General features: G+C 42.5%; 1 protein-coding gene across 2 annotated transcripts; it reads left to right on the top strand.

Annotated features, from left to right (window-relative positions):
* Window positions 1-9,480: 9,480 nt before the first annotated feature.
* On the top strand, window positions 9,481-14,019 carry LOC308165631 (uncharacterized protein). Of its 2 annotated transcripts, none has more exons than XM_080539781.1 (6): window positions 9,481-9,615; window positions 9,984-10,027; window positions 10,917-10,980; window positions 11,492-11,652; window positions 11,768-11,986; window positions 12,777-14,019. In XM_080539781.1, exons 1-6 carry the CDS (start codon window positions 9,585-9,587, stop codon window positions 12,792-12,794), a joined length of 537 nt encoding a protein of 178 aa, XP_080395907.1. In that variant the 5' UTR covers window positions 9,481-9,584; the 3' UTR covers window positions 12,795-14,019. The 2 variants fall into 2 exon arrangements, with proteins under 2 accessions (XP_080395907.1, XP_080395906.1); XM_080539780.1 differs by having other exon boundaries at window positions 12,559-14,019.
* Window positions 14,020-17,627: the final 3,608 nt, after the last annotated feature.

Below are 17,627 nucleotides of genomic sequence, written 5' to 3'. Positions count from 1 at the left end.
CGACCACCGTTGCCTGTTGTAAACAAAGTAGTTACTGGTGCCAGGACATTGAAGGGAACAGCAAATAGCTGCAGTGCGCATGATCATAGAAATCTACGCGCATGATGACGTGACGAATACAAAAAACTCTGTCTATCTTGTCCACATGTCAAAAATATACGGCGAATAATATACAGCGTTTTTTTAAATCTTCACTGTGACCCGGAGTTTTTCAAAATGTTCGTTTTCAGGGGGCAAAAATGCGTTTGCGTGTGGACGAACCCCCCAAACCGAATATAAAAATATATATTTATTCGTTTTTTATTAAAATATTTGATTAATTTATCAAAAAAACATATAGGTGTGGACAGGGCCTAAGATAATGGGGGGAAAAAACTGGCTCCCGGGCCACAACCTTGGCACACCATGCCAGGAACACTTCACTGTTACCTGAAGCACCAGACCAGTTCAGTCCAGAGAGGCTAACATCAAAATGAGACATTGAAAAATGATATTATTTGAAAGGTCATTTCACTGTGTTGTGCATCACCTGTGTGTTTAATGTCAAGGAGCAGGTGAGTTTACAGTACCTTGACTGGGTGTTTGGTGTGGAGTAGGTGAGTGTATGGTACCTGTACTGGGTGTTTGGTGTGGAGTAGGTGAGTTTACGGTACATGTACTGGGTGTTTGGTGTGGAGTAGGTGAGTGTATGGTACCTGTACTGGGTGTTTGGTGTGGAGTAGGTGAGTTTAGGGTACCTGTACTGGGTGTTTGGTGTGGAGTAGGTGAGTTTACGGTACCTTTACTCTGTGTTTGGTGTGGAGTAGGTGAGTGTATGGTACCTGTACTGGGTGTTTGGTGTGGAGTAGGTGAGTTTATGGTACCTGTACTGGGTGTTTGGTGTGGAGTAGGTGAGTTTATGGTACCTGTACTGGGTGTTTGGTGTGGAGTAGGTGAGTTTAGGGTACCTGTACTGGGTGTTTGGTGTGGAGTAGGTGAGTTTAGGGTACCTGTACTGGGTGTTTGGTGTGGAGTAGGTGAGTTTATGGTACCTGTACTGGGTGTTTGGTGTGGAGTAGGTGAGTGTATGGTACCTGTACTGGGTGTTTGGTGTGGAGTAGGTGAGTTTAGGGTACCTGTACTGGGTGTCTGGTGTGGAGTAGGAGCTCTCTCTTAATGGCTTCGATCCGCCGCCTGTCTTCTACGTTCAGCTCCAGAGGTTCACACTGCTGCCCAGACACCTCCAGCTTGATCCACTCTGACGGTGTCAAAACAACAACTCAAGTTTTAAACAGTTTGACAGTTTGTCAGTTAACAGTTTGACAGTTTGTCAGTTAACAGTTTGACAAGTTTGTTTAAAATCTGTAATCGATTGTCAATACACTGCCAACACGGCCATAATGCCCCCAACAGGGTTCCCACACCTTCTGAAACATCAAATTCAAGGACCCAACACGGCATAGTTTGAGACAGATCTAGATGAGAATTTATATAATACATTTTTTAAAGGCCTTGTTTTTTTTCTCTCAAATTCACTAACTTTCAAGGATTTCAAGGACCCGTGGGAACCCTGCCCTGATGATAAAACTGACAATAAGTCACTTATATTTTGTTGTACCTCTGGCCCTGCTCTCCTGTAGGTCGGCCGTGCTCGCTCTACTGGACACCACCGTCACCGGGGACTCGTTCTGCAGCAGCTGGGCCACCCTGGCAGCCAGGGAACTCTCGCTGCTGCCCACGTCACTCACAGCACCCTGCTCCGAGTCCGTGGGGGTGCAGGAGGAGGAGGATCTACTCTCTGCTGGGTCGCCCCCTGTGTTCCCTGCAGCCTCTGCTGACGCCTGCTGATTCTGAAGCACGCCACCAACGCCAGCCGTTGCGTCCGAGGGAACGGCGCTGCAGCCCTCAGGCTCCGCCCTCCGCACTGACTTAGCGAGGAGTCCTGACCCTGCCGACCTGCCCGCCGTGCCGCCCAGTGGCCTCGTATAAAACTCTTTGGTGTGTGGTGCGACACTCAGGGCTTGCGCAGACTGGTGACCCGGTTCCCTAGACAACCGGACAGCGGAGCTCTCCCACAGCCGGTCTGACGTCAGCAGGGAGTCTGAGGAGGACCTGGCCCACAGCAGGGAGGAGTGGGAGTGGGACCTGGGGTCGGCGGCGGCGGCGGAGGAGGAGGAGGTGAAAGACGAGTCTTGGAATCCCTCCTCCATCCTTCTTCTTCTTCTCAGAGAGAAGAGGACGCCGTCGTCATCTGAGTGCAGCTGGGACCCCCCCCGCGAGGAGGAGGAGGAGGCGGAGGAGGAGGCCAGGGACGATCCACCCGAGACGATGTTCTCCGCCCGGCCCAGAAGCCTCCGGATGTCCTGCAGAGTCTTGGAGCCCACGAACGAGTCGTCTTCGTTACTCTGCACAGAACAGGGCGGCTCCGGGGCTCGGTCTCTCTCCCCCAGCGCCCCGGTGGAACGCAGCAAGCTGTCAGCGCTGGAAGCGAACCGCTCCACCAGCTCCATGGCCTCCTGGGTGGAGACGCCGCTGCTGTCCTCCTGCTGGTGCTCAGCGGCATCGGGGGCCGCGGGGGGCGGGTGGGGGTCCTGGGGCTCAGGCCTGTCCACAGAGGTGTTGAGGGGGCCGGCGGATATTCTAGGAGGTCTGTCTGGGGAGGGAGAGGCCTTGGTCCCGCGGTCTGGGAAGGGCATGATGGGGTGGAGGCTGTCCACACTCAGAGGTATGGACATGCTGGAGCCCACAGAGAGAAGACTGGACCTGGAGAACTCCCCTTTGGGAGGGCTGTCACCTGTTGGTCACAAGAGGGAAGACCGTTAGGGACAACATTAAAACTATTATGAAGTGGAATACTAAATCATTTCGATATATATATATATATATATATATATATATATATATATACAGGGTTCCTACAAGTTTCAACAAGTCAAATTTAAGACCTTTTACGACCTTTACGAGAATACGAGAATTTTAGACCTATTCGCGACACCATATGATAGCTATTTGTCATCCTCAAGGTGATGAAATTAGGGATTTCACTGCCATACAGACAAAAAAGTCTGAAGGATAATTAATATAAAATAAATATTGGTTCCAGCTTGATTAATTTCCGCGTAAATAGATGTGGTCGGACTGATTTCCTTGCAGGGTAAGATAATCTCGTTTTTAAGACCTAGCACCTAATTTTTTTAGGCCTAATAGCTGACATGTGCTGCCTTTTTAGGCCTTGTGAATCGGACTGCTGGATTTTAGACTTTAAGGCTTTTTAAGACCAGCGCGGGAACCCTGTATATCCAGGGTATATACTGTATATATGTTACGGTACATGTGGGAATACGGTACATGTAGGAAAACTAGAGTTAGGGTTAGGTGCTAGGGTGACTTGGTACATGCTGGCATGTCTAACCCTAACCCTAACCTTAACCCTAACCCTAACCCTACCCCTAACCCTAGCACCCTAGCACCTAACCCTAGTTTTCCCACATGTACCGTATTCCCACATGTACCGTAACATATATATCAATATGTATATATTACATATATACAGTATATATATATATAAAAAATATATATTTCACTTTAACTACCTTCTGATGGCGGAGTGCTCTTGGTCGGGGTACCAGTAGTGATTGTACAGAGATCAGTGGGAGAAAACTCAGGTTCTCTGATAGGCCCTCTTGGTGCAAACGGAGTGAGGATCGTCGAGGGAGACTGATCGATCCCAAGGTTATGGAGGTACATCTGCAGATCACAATCACAAACAACACGGGAGTATCAGTCACAGTCATAGAGCAGTTCCTAATGTTTTGTTTGATTTCTTTTTGTTCTATTCTATAAATATTGATGTTATGTAAGCAAATAAATATAGAGAACAAGAAGAAGAAATACCGGAATTCGATCCTCAATGTTCAGCTCCCTCCCCTTGGGCGGTGAGAAGGGTTTGGCGTTCCAATACGGGGCGTAGTTATCGACCTCTAAACTGACCACGGAGGAGGCTCCCACGGACGCCCCGAAATTCTGTCCGATATGGTCGCTGTCTTGTGAGAGGATGCCGCTTGTATCTTGAGTTGACGACACGTCGCTAAACCTGCCCAGGCTCATAAGGGCTGAGGGCAGGACTGTGGCACTCTGCTGTTTATGTGAAGGCCTGTTCCCTGCCTCCGCTCCATCCGCACCTTTCTCTGTCTCCAAAGAAAAATGACCTGGGGCTGACCGTTCTTCCTGTGTCTGGCTGCTGCTCTCTTGTTCAAAATGTTTCCTGTGTGCCTGTTGGACTGGCTGGATCGACGTCACCACTGTGTTTAGAGAGGAGTAGGACTGAGACCTTCCCAGGGGGGATGGTAGGGGTCCTCCGCCACCAGCCCCTGCGTCGTCCTTCTCGTGGGGAGCGCCACCGCCCACGGCGTCTCCTCTCGTAGGCGAGGAAGATCCAGAGGATCCAGGGATCCTGAGGTTCTGTTGAGGGATCTGATTGGTTTCGCCGGGGACGCCGGGCGTCTGCAGCTGGAGGTTGTCACTTCCCTGTGGAGTCAGCATGCGATTCAGGGAGTCAGAGACGGCATCAACGGCTTTCTGTTTAGGGGAGACCCCCCCAGAAAACCCTTGCAGAGCCAGGTTATCGAATAAAGAGGTCTTACTCGAACTCGAACTCTGATTCGCCCTCCAAGCATCGACTTTCTGTAGATAATTTAGACTGGGAAGTGATCGGACCTTTCCAGACGACTCGTGTAACGTCTCTATGACAGGCTGCGGGGAATCCGGATGATCAGTGGCAAAGTCAATATTAGGCATAGTGAACACGGCTGGCTGGGAAGAGTTTCTCGAGCTCGACCGCCGCGAGGCCTCCAGGTTAGACTCCACGGCAGAGAGGCGACTGAGTGTGGGCTTGGCACTGGATTTGACCGGAGCGCGGATAACACCAGGGGTGGACTGGGATACAGGTTGGGAGAGAAGACCCAAGAAAGACCCGTCGATGCCTGTCAGATTCCCTGAGGACCACAGGTCCCTCTCCCTGTGCCCTCGCTCGACACCAGCTGAGAACCACGGCCCTGTCCCGCACACGCCTCTGGAGCTCACCTTCCCTTTGGATGTAAGGAATATGTCCGGTGTTGCCGTTTGGCTGTCTGGTATTATAGGCCTTGTTGTTGCCTCTCTTTGGGGTTCAGCAGGTCCAGGTTCAGAGTGGCGGCTGCTCTCTATCTCAGCACACAGCTGCCTGTAAAGTGTCTCTGTGGTATCGTCTGGTTGAGTGCTATGGGAACGAACGGTGATGTTTGAAATCTCATCAAATGACGTCTGTGAAGATTGTTTCCGTTTGAGGTTCTCTGTCTTCTTTTGGGCTGGTACCGAGGCTCCTCCTTGAGGACATTCTCTTCTCCCTGTCACTTGACCCGTCGCTGGTTTGGAAACATTGCCACTTTTGGACTCTCGAAAAGACGAGGCGCTGTTAAGAGAGGTGTCTGAGGCGGAGGAGACCGCGCTACTGCTGCCGCTTGGCATGCCCACGTCTTTCTGAAGTAGCTCCAGCAGCTTGTGAGCAGGAATACCCCCACTTAGAAATGATGTGTCATCTGCAGGGAGGACACCCGGAGACTTGACAGGAAGATAGGTAGGTGTTTGTAGGTGATCATCCTTCTCCCTGCTCCCCATCCCCACCCCCGAATGAGAAGTCTTGTTTCTGTTGTTTGCCTTCTCCTCCTCTGCTCTACCGACCCCGTCCCCTGGTGACATGCTGTGCTGGGAGAGGGAGCAGCAGCTGCTTGCCCCTTCATCTGACAGGATGGTTGTGTGGGCCAAAGGGTGCTGCGATAATGAGGCATAGTCAGAGGGCTGGACAGCACTTCTACCCTGGGGTGGTATGAGGAATCTCTCGGATGCAACAGAGATGTCTGGAGATCCCCTACAAAACAAACAACAAGAGAAGTTACTGTTAACGACAATATAGTATTTTTCGTTTTATTCCAGATAGAATCTTTTTCCTAGTAGCACAATATTTGCGTTTCGTGAGCTTAGAATGATAAGGTTCTATCTCCGTTTAGGGTAGTTCAGAGATATTGAGCGTCAAAGTTTTTACATTCCATTATGTTTTGTTAGATGGAACCTTTGTATTTTATTAATTACTAACTTAAAAATGTCAACATTTTTAAAATAACACCACACAGGTATTAATAAACACCTAATGGATCAGATTATGTAAAAAAAACTAAATATTGACCAAAAATTGAGATAGAACCTTATAATTCTAACGTCACGGTTTGACAAAGAAAAGGTTGATACCTACCGTAAAGGGGCAAATTCTAAATCGGTTTGTTGAAAGAGGGAGTACTCTGAGAAGTTGTGGGGTTTTCCTGAGTGTGATGGTAACAGAGAAAGGGCAGGTGAGAGACGACTGTCCTGAAAATCTGAGAACAAATTCAAAACAAATTCAACAGAAGTTAAAACACATTTTCTATGACAAATGTAAACAGGGTTTCTACACCTTCTGAAACAGCACATTCAAGCACGTAACCTACCTCTCTCTCTCTCTCTCCCTCTCTCTCTCTCCCTCTGTCTCTCTCTCTCCCTCTCTCTCTCTTTTACAGGGTTCCCACACCTTCTGAAACATCACATTCAAGCACCTTTCAAAGACTTGCAAGACTCAATTCCCTCAAATTCAAGGACCCAACACGGCATAGTTTGAGATAGAACTAGATGAGAATTAATATAATAGGAACTATCCGCTCACAGACAACAATTAAAAAGAGAGGTTTGAATGTGTGAACACTAGATGGTCTCTTGCCTTCTCTACCACAGCACAGCAAAACAATATATTGTGAAATATGTGTAAAGTTACTGTGTTAAGTTAAGCAATGTGACTTATCTACTATATATACATAAAACATTTTTTGAGAGAGAGAGAGAGAGAGAGAGAGAGAGAGAGAGAGAGAGAGAGAGAGAGAGAGAGAGAGAGGGGGGGGGGGGGGGGGGGGGGGAGGAATTCAAGCACTTTCAATGACCCATGTCTATTGTCAAAAACGTTTAAGGCCTTGACTTTTTTTCCCCACAAATTCACAAACTTTCAAGGATTTCAAGGACCCGTGGGAACCCTGTGTAAAAATAATAATAATAATAATCAAATAGACATTTTAAATAGCAATGGTTTATTGAACAATACCTAGCTGCAAAGAACAAGTTCCTTCTCCAAGTTGTTCCCAATCCGTTGTCATTGTAACTGATTGTGGTGGCTGACCTTCCAGAGGGTTCACTGACATCTGCTCTGTGAACTGACTCCTGTCATTCTCTGCTGGTAGCTGGACCCATGACTCGGTACTCTGTCACACCACAGAACATCATTTACAACAAGAAACATAGTTCCAGACCGGGTTCTATTCATAATTCATCCATAGACAATTGCACTGCCTGCATAACAGGCATTACATAGCCTATATTCTGTCTGATTTGGTTTGCTGAGGTGCAACCATACTAATACAACAAATATACAAATCCGATCTAAGTTATCTAGTATCAGGCAAAAACGAGGGAGCTCGGCTATTTAGTTAGTAAACATACAAAAGTGTGTATCGGGACAAAATAAGGGCAAGATCAGGCGATCTTGAGTGTCTTGCAAGAGATTTCAGTTATCTAGCTAGTTCGCTAACGTTAAGCTAGCTAGTTGGCTAACGTCTGCTTAGCGATATCATGTCTCTTCTGAGAAGTTCACAAACTCTTGACGTCTAGCGTTATTTGCTTGTATATAAGTAGTGTGTCCGATAGCTAGATACATCAAGTCCTTACTCTGTTGATGTCTGCCTCTCCCGGAGCAGTAGATGTTAGCTTGTGGGACTCCATCATGTTGTTATTGTTCCTTCAGCTGGCCACGTCAGGCGCGCTTCCTTCACGGTTGGTATCCATGGCAGCGTTGCTAGGATGTCTGGCCAGCCCGGACACTTGCGCGGGTGATTCAAAAAAGTATGCCAAAAAAACTCCTGCTGTGGCACAGCGACACCTACTGTGTTGGAAGAGCAACTACAACGCGTGTATTTTTTGTATACCATTATATTTGTATGACATCAACATATATTTAACTCATCCTTTTAAATCACTGGTCTGACCTAACATGTATTTCTGATGTGTGTTATTTTGTTGTTGTGTAATTGTATTGTGTTTGTGGTATATTTTGATATACACACACACACACACACACACACACACATATGAACTGTATATAATATAGTATATATAGTATAGTATATGAATGAATGAATGAATGGTCTTTATTGTCATTGATATAGTACAGGTACCATACAACGACATTTGGGAGGGGGGGCTCCCCTGGTGCTAGGAAAAAAATACTAAAAACAAGAAGGGAAAAGAGCTGGTTTACATAAATAAAGGCTATGTACACTATCCACTATACTATACTATACAAATAAAACACTGTGCTGTACTCTATGCTATGCTATAAATATCCTAACATTTCCTATCTCTGAACCTTATGTACCCGAGGGTTGTCATATTGCACATAGTGTTATTGCACATTCATTTAAAGTGTCGCAGTTTGCAGGTTTGAAATGTTCACAGTTGTGTTTCAGTATTGCACTTGATTACAATCTAGTAGCTGCCATCACATTTTCTAGATTGTCCAGGGCCTATGAACCTAGGTCTTTGCTGTGTTCAGGGCCTGAATGGCCCTGGGGTAGAAGCTGAGCTTCAGTCTATTTGTCCTTGCGGACATGTATAGACCTGTAGAAGTTGTCTTTTGCACACACTTTCATGCCTGTGGGGGTTACACCTTGTCACATTCCTAAAGGGGGGTTTTATGATCCCTTTGTCTTAAAGCCACGTTGTCCTTACATGGTCATCTCAGGATGGCTTCCTGTGTGATCTGTGACCTGCCCCCTAACCCTTGACTTGAATGACATCATATGTGGGTCTGACCTTTTTCACACCTTGAAGTGATGTGATAGGACCATTATTTGAAACTGTATTTGCATGCATATAATAATAATAACAATAATAATAATAATAATAATAACTATTATTTGTATAGCACTTTTCCTGCAAACGTTGCAGCACAAAGTGCTTTAATCATTTAATTATTTAGTCATTTAAAGGCAATATTTGCTGAGGTTGCATCCCTAATGTAAACTGGCAGTGCAATCCACAATCTGGGTGCATAAAATGAGAATGCAGGCTCACCAAATCTCTTCTTTTGTACATGTGGTAGAGAAAGCCATTATAGAACATTTAAAATATATATATATATATATATATATATTACTAGTAACATTTTGGGAAGATCGTGATGTTGTAGTATAGTGAGGTGTTGTACATTTTGGAAGCAAGCAAATAGGCCTATATATATCCTTATTTACCGAGCCCTTCAAAAACCTGTCAAACTAGATGGATATGTTTAGTTGTGCTGTTACCAGAGTCCAGTATTGTGTCACAAGATCAAGCCACTGCGCATGCGTAAAGGCGTCTTGTGTTTCGAGAAAGTCAGTCGAAACCAGGAAGGGAAGTCGCCTGGCTTTACAAAGTTGCTCCTTCCTATAGTATCAACTATCAAACAATACTATAACAGTGCTAGAACTAAGACAAAACACCTCCACAGATTAGAAATGGCTGAAAAGATTGAATGGGATTCAGCAGGTAAGAATGTAATTCGATAGAAGATCTTAGTCGGCGTGTTGCTAACTAGAGTAACTATCTGATAGTTACTCTAGTTAGCAACACGCCGACTAAGTTCGGCGGCTCGCTGGGTTGTAAAACAGCAGCTAGCCAAAAGCAGCTAGCCGCCGCTACGGTGTGTGTGGATGTCGTGGAAAAGCATAATAAATAATATTTAATAATAAAAGCATAATAAATAGCGTCAGTGTCACTGTCCGTTTGCCCCAATGACCTGTACACCATGCTGTTAGACCGCTGGCTTGTCTTAAGGTTAGCTGGCAATTTCTAGGCAATAAGGAAACAAGGAAATACAAAAACAACTGAATTAAATTGTTCTCCATTTTCCCCAGGGATCCCCCGTTTCCCTGAGAACTCTCGGGTTATGCAGGTTCACGTGAGTATTGTAGTTGTATATATATATATATATATATATATATATATATAATATATATATAGCTTACATTGTGATCACTCTCTACACTACTGGTGTTTACAATCCTGCCGTTGCATATACTGTATCACGTGTCACATTCCTCATATAGCCTCTTTTATACATACTCTACTGTACATAAGCTACCTTAACTGTATATACCTCTAAACTACCGTACATCATATGCCATTATTATACCGTACATTATATCACTATTTGTTTTCACTTCTGGTTAGATGCTGAACTGCATTTTGTTGGTCTAGTAGGCTACTTGCACTCTTCAATGACAGTAACATTGAATCTAATCTAATCTAATATGTGACATTGTGTCAGATTCTGGGTATGGCGATACTCAACATGATTGCCCACTTTACTGGCCACTGTGCTGCTGTCATGATGAATTCAATAGTTAGATAACATGCTGCTTGATAAGGTGGAGGAATATCGCATGCAATGGGGGCAGTATCACTCATATATTGAGAAATAATGGCAATTCCAGCTCATGTAAATAGCAATATTCCAATATGTATGTGGAAAGAAAAAAGTAAACTGCTATAAGTATGACTGTTAGACAATGCTGTAGTTTTACATTTCTGTACATCACCATTATGTTTTGTTGTGTCTATTTGCTGTCTTTTTAATTTATTGTCCAATGTCAACTGTTACTTGTGATGTATGTCTGTTCATTGTTTGTTTATTAAAAATAATAAAAACTATTAATATATTACATTTTTTAATTAGTAAGATAATATAAGAACTATATATTTTATCTAGGTATCTTGCTTGTTGATAGCTTGAAAAGTTCTAAATGATGATCATGTGATCAAACCACACACCTTTGCCCTGTACCCAGGAAGCTATGGTCGATCTGATAAGCGGACGCACCACCAGTCTCACCTTTCTTGACGGCTTAAATGGTAAGCAGTTTAATTGGTATGCTGGGGGGGGGGGGGGGGGAAGTTTTATAAGAGCCCAAAATGTTCTTTGAAAATGTATGATTTCGTGACGTTAGAATTCTAAGGTTCTATCTATCTTTGTAAAAATTGAGTTTTTTTTACATAATCTGATCCATTAGGTGTTTATTAATGCCTGTGTGGTGTTATTTTTAAAATGTTGAAATTTTTTAGTTAGTAATTAATAAAATACAAAGGTTCCATCTCACAAAATATAATGGAATGTAAAAACTTTTGACGCTCAATATCTCTGCCTATATAACTACCCTAAACGGAGATAGAACCTTATCATTCTAAGCTCACGATTTGTAGATGTGTAGCTGACTGTACATCATCAGTTTAAGTTAAGTACAGTTTTTTTTTCTGATTACCATTGAATTGTTAGTGAGCTTATCATGTCCAGTGTGGGATTGTTGTTGCCTGTTTATTAGTCACTGCAGCCTGTTTCATCCACTATATTGGCATTTCATTACAGGTCTAAAGTCTAATTTTGAGTTGGACGATGATGAGTTTGTTAATAACTCTGACTATGAAGAGGAAAAAAAAGAGTATTGTGGGTTCTCTAAGAACTTTCTAGACCGTAGTGCTTCAAAGCCGATAGCCCCCCATCCACAAATAAAACAGCTCACTTCTGAGGTAAGCCCTATTTCAATCTAAATCTTTTTTTTGCATTATGTACAGCATGGTCATCCCTTGGATTACTGTTATTACTCCAACAATGAATAAACTCAATCAATCAATCACTCTTCAGGATGGGGAGCCAGGGGAGTCCACATCCTCAGATGTGAATGTTAACATTCAGAGTGAGGGAGACATTACTGAGGCCCTAGTTCCCCAAACTGGTACAACGGAAAACAAGGCAGAAGTAGATGCTGCACCTGAGGAGAGGAGTGGTTTAAAAAAAGATGATCAGGAGGAGGAGGAAGAGCGATTAGCCAGCCGTCCAGAGGAACCTGACAAGAAACCAGAGGTTAGTGTTCCGTTGGACTGCTTTTTGTGAGCTATTCGGTTAAGTCTGACGTCAAACGTGACTTTTAGCAATTTCCGGGTCCAAACCAGAAATTCCCCGCACCAGAGTACCAGTGTACTACAGCGGTAGAATGACAGTTCAATCGTTTTTTTAGACTCAGATATATTCACACTTCAAGGGACGCAGCACTTTCCCGTTTTCCCCATATTGTCAGGGTCTTTGAGCCTCGGAAAAGCGGTATATAAATATAATGAATTATTATTATTACTGAGGCATTCCGAAGAGAGCGCCTCAGCCAACTTTGGACCCGGAAACACGTCACGACTTAACAACCTGAATTACAGTATTTCCAGATTCAAATGAATTGCCCTTTTTCTGAATTTCTGCTTTGTTTGTGCGAAATGCATACATTTTTACTTTTATACGATTGTTGTTGGGATGCGATTGTAAGTCTAAGTACCATCACATTTGGTTGAACAGTTGTCGGTTGTCTCTAGTCAGAGAATCTCACCAGAGTATCGACATGCATTAGAGTCTTATTAGGATACTTGTTTTTGGTTTGCCTCATATAGTTGGATATGAGTACAGGTCCTGCTGTGTGTATTGCCAAACAACATCGTGAGCAGAAAGCCAAAAAAGAGAAAAAGGACAAAAAAATCCATGTTGTTCAACAGCCTGTGGAGGAGAAAGGCAAGGCCCCGGAGCAGCCGCAGGAACTGAACCACACAGAAGAAGAGGTGCTGTTAGAGAAATGACTCAACTTTGTTTATGTCCTCTCTCTCTTTTACAGGGTTCCCACACCTTCTGAAACATCACATTCAAGCACCTTTCAAGGACTTGCAAGACTCAATTCCCTCAAATTCAAGGACCCAACACGGCATAGTTTGAGATAGAACTAGATGAGAATTAATATAATAGGAACTATCTGCTCACAGACAACAATTAAAAAGAGAGGTTTGAATGCAGGGCTTAAAGTACTCCGGCACAGTGCCGGATTTCCGGCGCTGGAGAATAAAAAATAAAATAAAAACTGCAATTGCGGCATTGCGCCGACGTGGTGGCGGGGGCGCTGTTTCACAAATAACTTAGCTTTCGTGTTTGCTAGCGAAACAGCTGATAGTTGATGTTGACTGCTCAAGGAGAATACATATTTGAAAGTACAGAATGCCTGAGAGCCTTATATTGCATTATATTACATTATATTTTGAATGGCCATCTGGTGCCTGAATATTGTTTTTTCCTTTACATATATAATGACATTTCCACCATAAATTGATGGCGAAAGGGCACAAATTGGTGCATATCAATTCACCAGAATGCAAGAAATTAAGTGTTTGATGCTCGTTTAAGGACCCCCCAGACAGCCCTGCTTCATGGGTCCCCCCCGATGTCAAACACCACTGGTACCACCTCCGCCTCATTTTGAGCCAGGAAAAACCCTGAGTAGTGACGGGAAGCCTTATGGAAAGTGGTGCCAAGAAGGAGAATATAAGTGATAGTGGCTTAATAAGTAATCAGTTTGTTCTTTTAAAGACATGTATATATTTTATTCTGTATTGTTATAGTGATAGTGGCTTAATAAGTGATGCAATCAGTTTTGCCTTTTAAAGACATCTATTATTTTATTATTTTTTTATTAAGTATAAAACAGTATTATGCTAAAACACAAAAGCCAATTCTCTAAACCAAATGACCAGTTCTCTAAACACATTTAATAAAACTAGCTCCCATCTTCCAAAACCATAAACACATTTCACATGAAGACACAATTCACAAAACACAATCCTCCTTTTCTCATAAATCTAAACACATTTTGTCTTGCTAAAACACAAGTTGCAAAAAACTCTGCTCAAAATGTCAAATTCTCAAATTAAAGCTCATGTGATGCAAAATGCTTGCCACAGTCAGCAACATTTTAACACAATGAACACACCTGGCTTCATTCATTAAACATAACGACTCAAAATGTAAGACACTTGTTGCAAATGATTGTGGTGTGTGTGTGTGTGTGTGTGTGTGTGTGTTATAGTACCATAAATAAATAAAAAAACATCACACCCTGAACATTGTTTTCAGTGAGTATTGTTGTGTGTAATGGATCCTCTGTAGTGTTTGCCTTGAGTTGTGATACAGTACAGTATTGTACATGTTACGGTACATGTGGGAATACGGTACATTTTTTCAAACCTTTATTTACGTAAAACTCGATAGGACAACAGTGCAACAACTTCACGGCTGAACTTTAGTAACATTTCGGACATCATATGCCATTTAAAGGGGGGAAATAGATATCTAAAAATGCATGACTATCATGCAAAATCAGCCTTACTGTAATGTAAAATATGTAATGTTAGATATAACGTTAGACAGGGAGCGCAGATTTATTTTTATGCATGACTATCATACATGTGGGAAAACGGGTTAGGGTGAGGTGCTAGGGTTAGGATTAGGGTTAGGTGCTAGGGTTAAGGTTAGGGGTAGGGTTAGGGTTACGGTTAGGGTTAGGGTTAGACATGCCAGCATGTACCAAGTCACCCTAGCACCTAACCCTAACCCTAGTTTTCCCACATGTACCGTATTCTCACATGTACCGTAACATTGAAGGAAGTTATACTATTTCAATTACTGTAACTCTCACCCACCCCTGTGGGTAATTTGCGTACTTCAGAATGGTCAAGAGATCCCTTTAGAAAGAAGTCGATTGTCCACACGTAAGATCAAGTTCGAATTACTGTACTGTAATGTATTTTATTTATATAGTAAAATTAGCCAAGCATTACAGTAAAACATTCATGAAGAACATACATACTGTAAAAGGATATTTTCCAACAACATGCATACTGTATTTTCTGTAGATTTACATACTGTTCATATGAAACACACACATCTATGAATGCCCAATACTCTACAGTGATATATTCTGAGAACAGATACTGTAAGGTTTCTAAAAATTTCTTTTGGCAGTTGTGAAAAAAAAGAACATTCTCACACACGGAACATTGTGTTTTCAGTTGTTTTGTTGTAGTCTGTAATGATGCTTATAGTGTTTACATTTTTGAAGGCTTTGAGCAGCTGTTTTGGTGTGAAAGTTTGAGTTTTGAAGAGAGAAGGTGTGGTTTTGCTTATGTAGCTTTAGAAAAGTGTGTTATGTTTAGAGTTTGGGAAAATGGAGGAAAGTTTTGTGAAATGTGTTTTAGCAATTGAGAAAAACTGTAATACAGTACAGGTACCATACAACGAAATGTAGGAGGGGGGCCTCCCCTGGTGCTTGGAAAAAGACTAAAAACACGAGGGCCAAGGGTAAAATAAAAAAGGGAAAAGAGCTGGTTTACATAAATAAAGGCTATGTACACTATCTACTATACTACTATACTATACAATAAAACACTGTGCTGTACTCTTTGCTATGCTATAAATATCCTAACTTTTCCTATATCTGAACCTTATGTACACAAATGTTGTCATATTGCACATAGTATTGTTGCACATTCATTTAAAGTATTAATGCATTTTAACATTGAGACATATATTTTGTATTGACTATAAAATAGTATTAATGCATTTAAACATTGAGACAAGAAGCTGTCTTCTGTACCCGCTCTCCCAATATCTCAAACTGTGACCCCCCTCCCCCACAGGATTTTTTCCCACTTTAAGCCCTGTGAATGTGTGAACACTAGATGGTCTCTTGCCTTCTCTACCACAGCACAGCAAAACAAGATATTGTGAAATATGTGTAAAGTTAAGCAATGTGACTTATCTACTATATACATAAAACATTTTTTGAATGTTTTTTTTTGAGAGAGAGAGGGGGGGGGGGAATTCAAGCACTTTCAATGCCCCATGTCTATTGTCAAAAACGTTTAAGGCCTTGCCTTTTTTTTCACAAATTCTCAAACGTTCAAGGATTTCAAGGACCCGTGGGAACCCTGTGTAAAAAAAAATAATAATAATCAAATAGACCTTTTAAATAGCAATGGTTTATTGAACAATACCTAGCTGCAAAGAACAAGTTCCTTCTCCAAGTTGTTCCCAATCCGTTGTCATTGTAACTGATTGTGGTGGCTGACCTTCCAGAGGGTTCACTGACATCTGCTCTGTGAACTGACTCCTGTCATTCTCTGCTGGCAGCTGGACCCATGACTCGGTACTCTGTCACACCACAGAACATCATTTACAACAAGAAACATAGTTCCAGACCGGGTTCAAAAAAACTCCTGCTGTGGCACAGCGACACTTACTGCGTTGGAAGAGCAACTACAACGCGTGTATTTTTTGTATACCATTATATTTGTATGACATCAACATAATAATTTAACTCATCCTTTTAAATCACTGGTCTGACCTAACATGTATTTCTGATGTGTGTTATTTTGTTGTTGTGTAATTTCATTGTGTTTGTGGTATATTTTGACACACACACACACACACACACACACATATGAACTGTATAAAGTCCATTCATTCATTCATATAATATAGTATATATAGTATCATTCGGTTCTAAGATACATCACCAATAGTGCCTTCAGGACCCATCACTGTACACTGTATAGTCTGGTTGGATGGCCATCTCTTTCTGTCAGAAGGCTCCAACACTGGTACACTCTTGTGTTTAAAATCATCTCTGGCTTCTTACCGAATTATCTGCGCCTGAAGTTCATCCCTATACCGAGTGGCTCGGGTCTCAGGTCTCGTAGATGGCTACAATACAAGGTGCCACTTATCATGAACAATGTTGGAAGGGCAAGCTTGTCTTATTATGGCCCTTGGTCTTGGAATGACCTACAGACTACTTTTAAATTAGAGGCCCTTATTTCCATAAGTATCTTCAAGCGTAGATTAAAGGATGTGGTCACCGCTCGATGTACCTGCTTTGGTTAGACTTCTCAATGTTTTAATCACCTTGTAAATACCCCTACCATTGTTTGTCTATTGTATTGTTGCCACTGTCTTATGTCCTGTCTTGTTATTTGAACTGTTTTTTAAGCTACTATTTTGACCCTGTCTTGGCCAGGTCTCTCTTGTAAAATAGGTTTTAACCTCAATGTGACTTCCTGGTAAAATAAAGGTTAAAAAAAAAAATATGAATGAATGAATGAATGGTCTTTATTGTCATTGATATAGTACAGGTACCATACAACGAAATTTGGGAGGGGGGGCTCCCCTGGTGCTAGGAAAAAAAATACTAAAAACAAGAAGGGAAAAGAGCTGGTTTACATAAATAAAGGCTATGTACACTATCCACTATACTATACTATACAAATAAAACACTGTGCTGTACTCTATGCTATGCTATAAATATCCTAACATTTCCTATCTCTGAACCTTATGTACCCGAGGGTTGTCATATTGCACATAGTGTTATTGCACATTCATTTAAAGTGTCGCAGTTTGCAGGTTTGAAATGTTCACAGTTGTGTTTCAGTATTGCACTTGATTACAATCTAGTAGCTGCCATCACATTTTCTAGATTGTCCAGGGCCTATGAACCTAGGTCTTTGCTGTGTTCAGGGCCTGAATGGCCCTGGGGTAGAAGCTGAGCTTCAGTCTATTTGTCCTTGCGGACATGTATAGACCTGTAGAAGTTGTCTTTTGCACACACTTTCATGCCTGTGGGGGTTACACCTGGTCACATTCC

This window comes from Nansenia antarctica (genome assembly GCF_963989245.1).
Source record: "Nansenia antarctica genome assembly, chromosome: 1".
In the NCBI taxonomy this organism is placed as follows: Eukaryota; Metazoa; Chordata; class Actinopteri; order Argentiniformes; family Microstomatidae; genus Nansenia; species Nansenia antarctica.
The sequence above is the reverse complement of the archived record's forward strand: the minus strand, read 5'-3'. Positions and strand labels throughout refer to the sequence as shown.

Excerpts from the sequence above, each read along its gene's own strand:
- LOC308165631 (XM_080539780.1), top strand. The coding sequence starts at position 9,585 with ATGGCTGAAAAGATTGAATGGGATTCAGCAG. Across the intron at positions 10,028-10,916 it reads CTCGGGTTATGCAGGTTCAC|GAAGCTATGGTCGATCTGAT; the intron begins GTGAGTATTGTA and ends CCCTGTACCCAG. Across the intron at positions 11,987-12,558 it reads AACCTGACAAGAAACCAGAG|TTGGATATGAGTACAGGTCC; the intron begins GTTAGTGTTCCG and ends TGCCTCATATAG.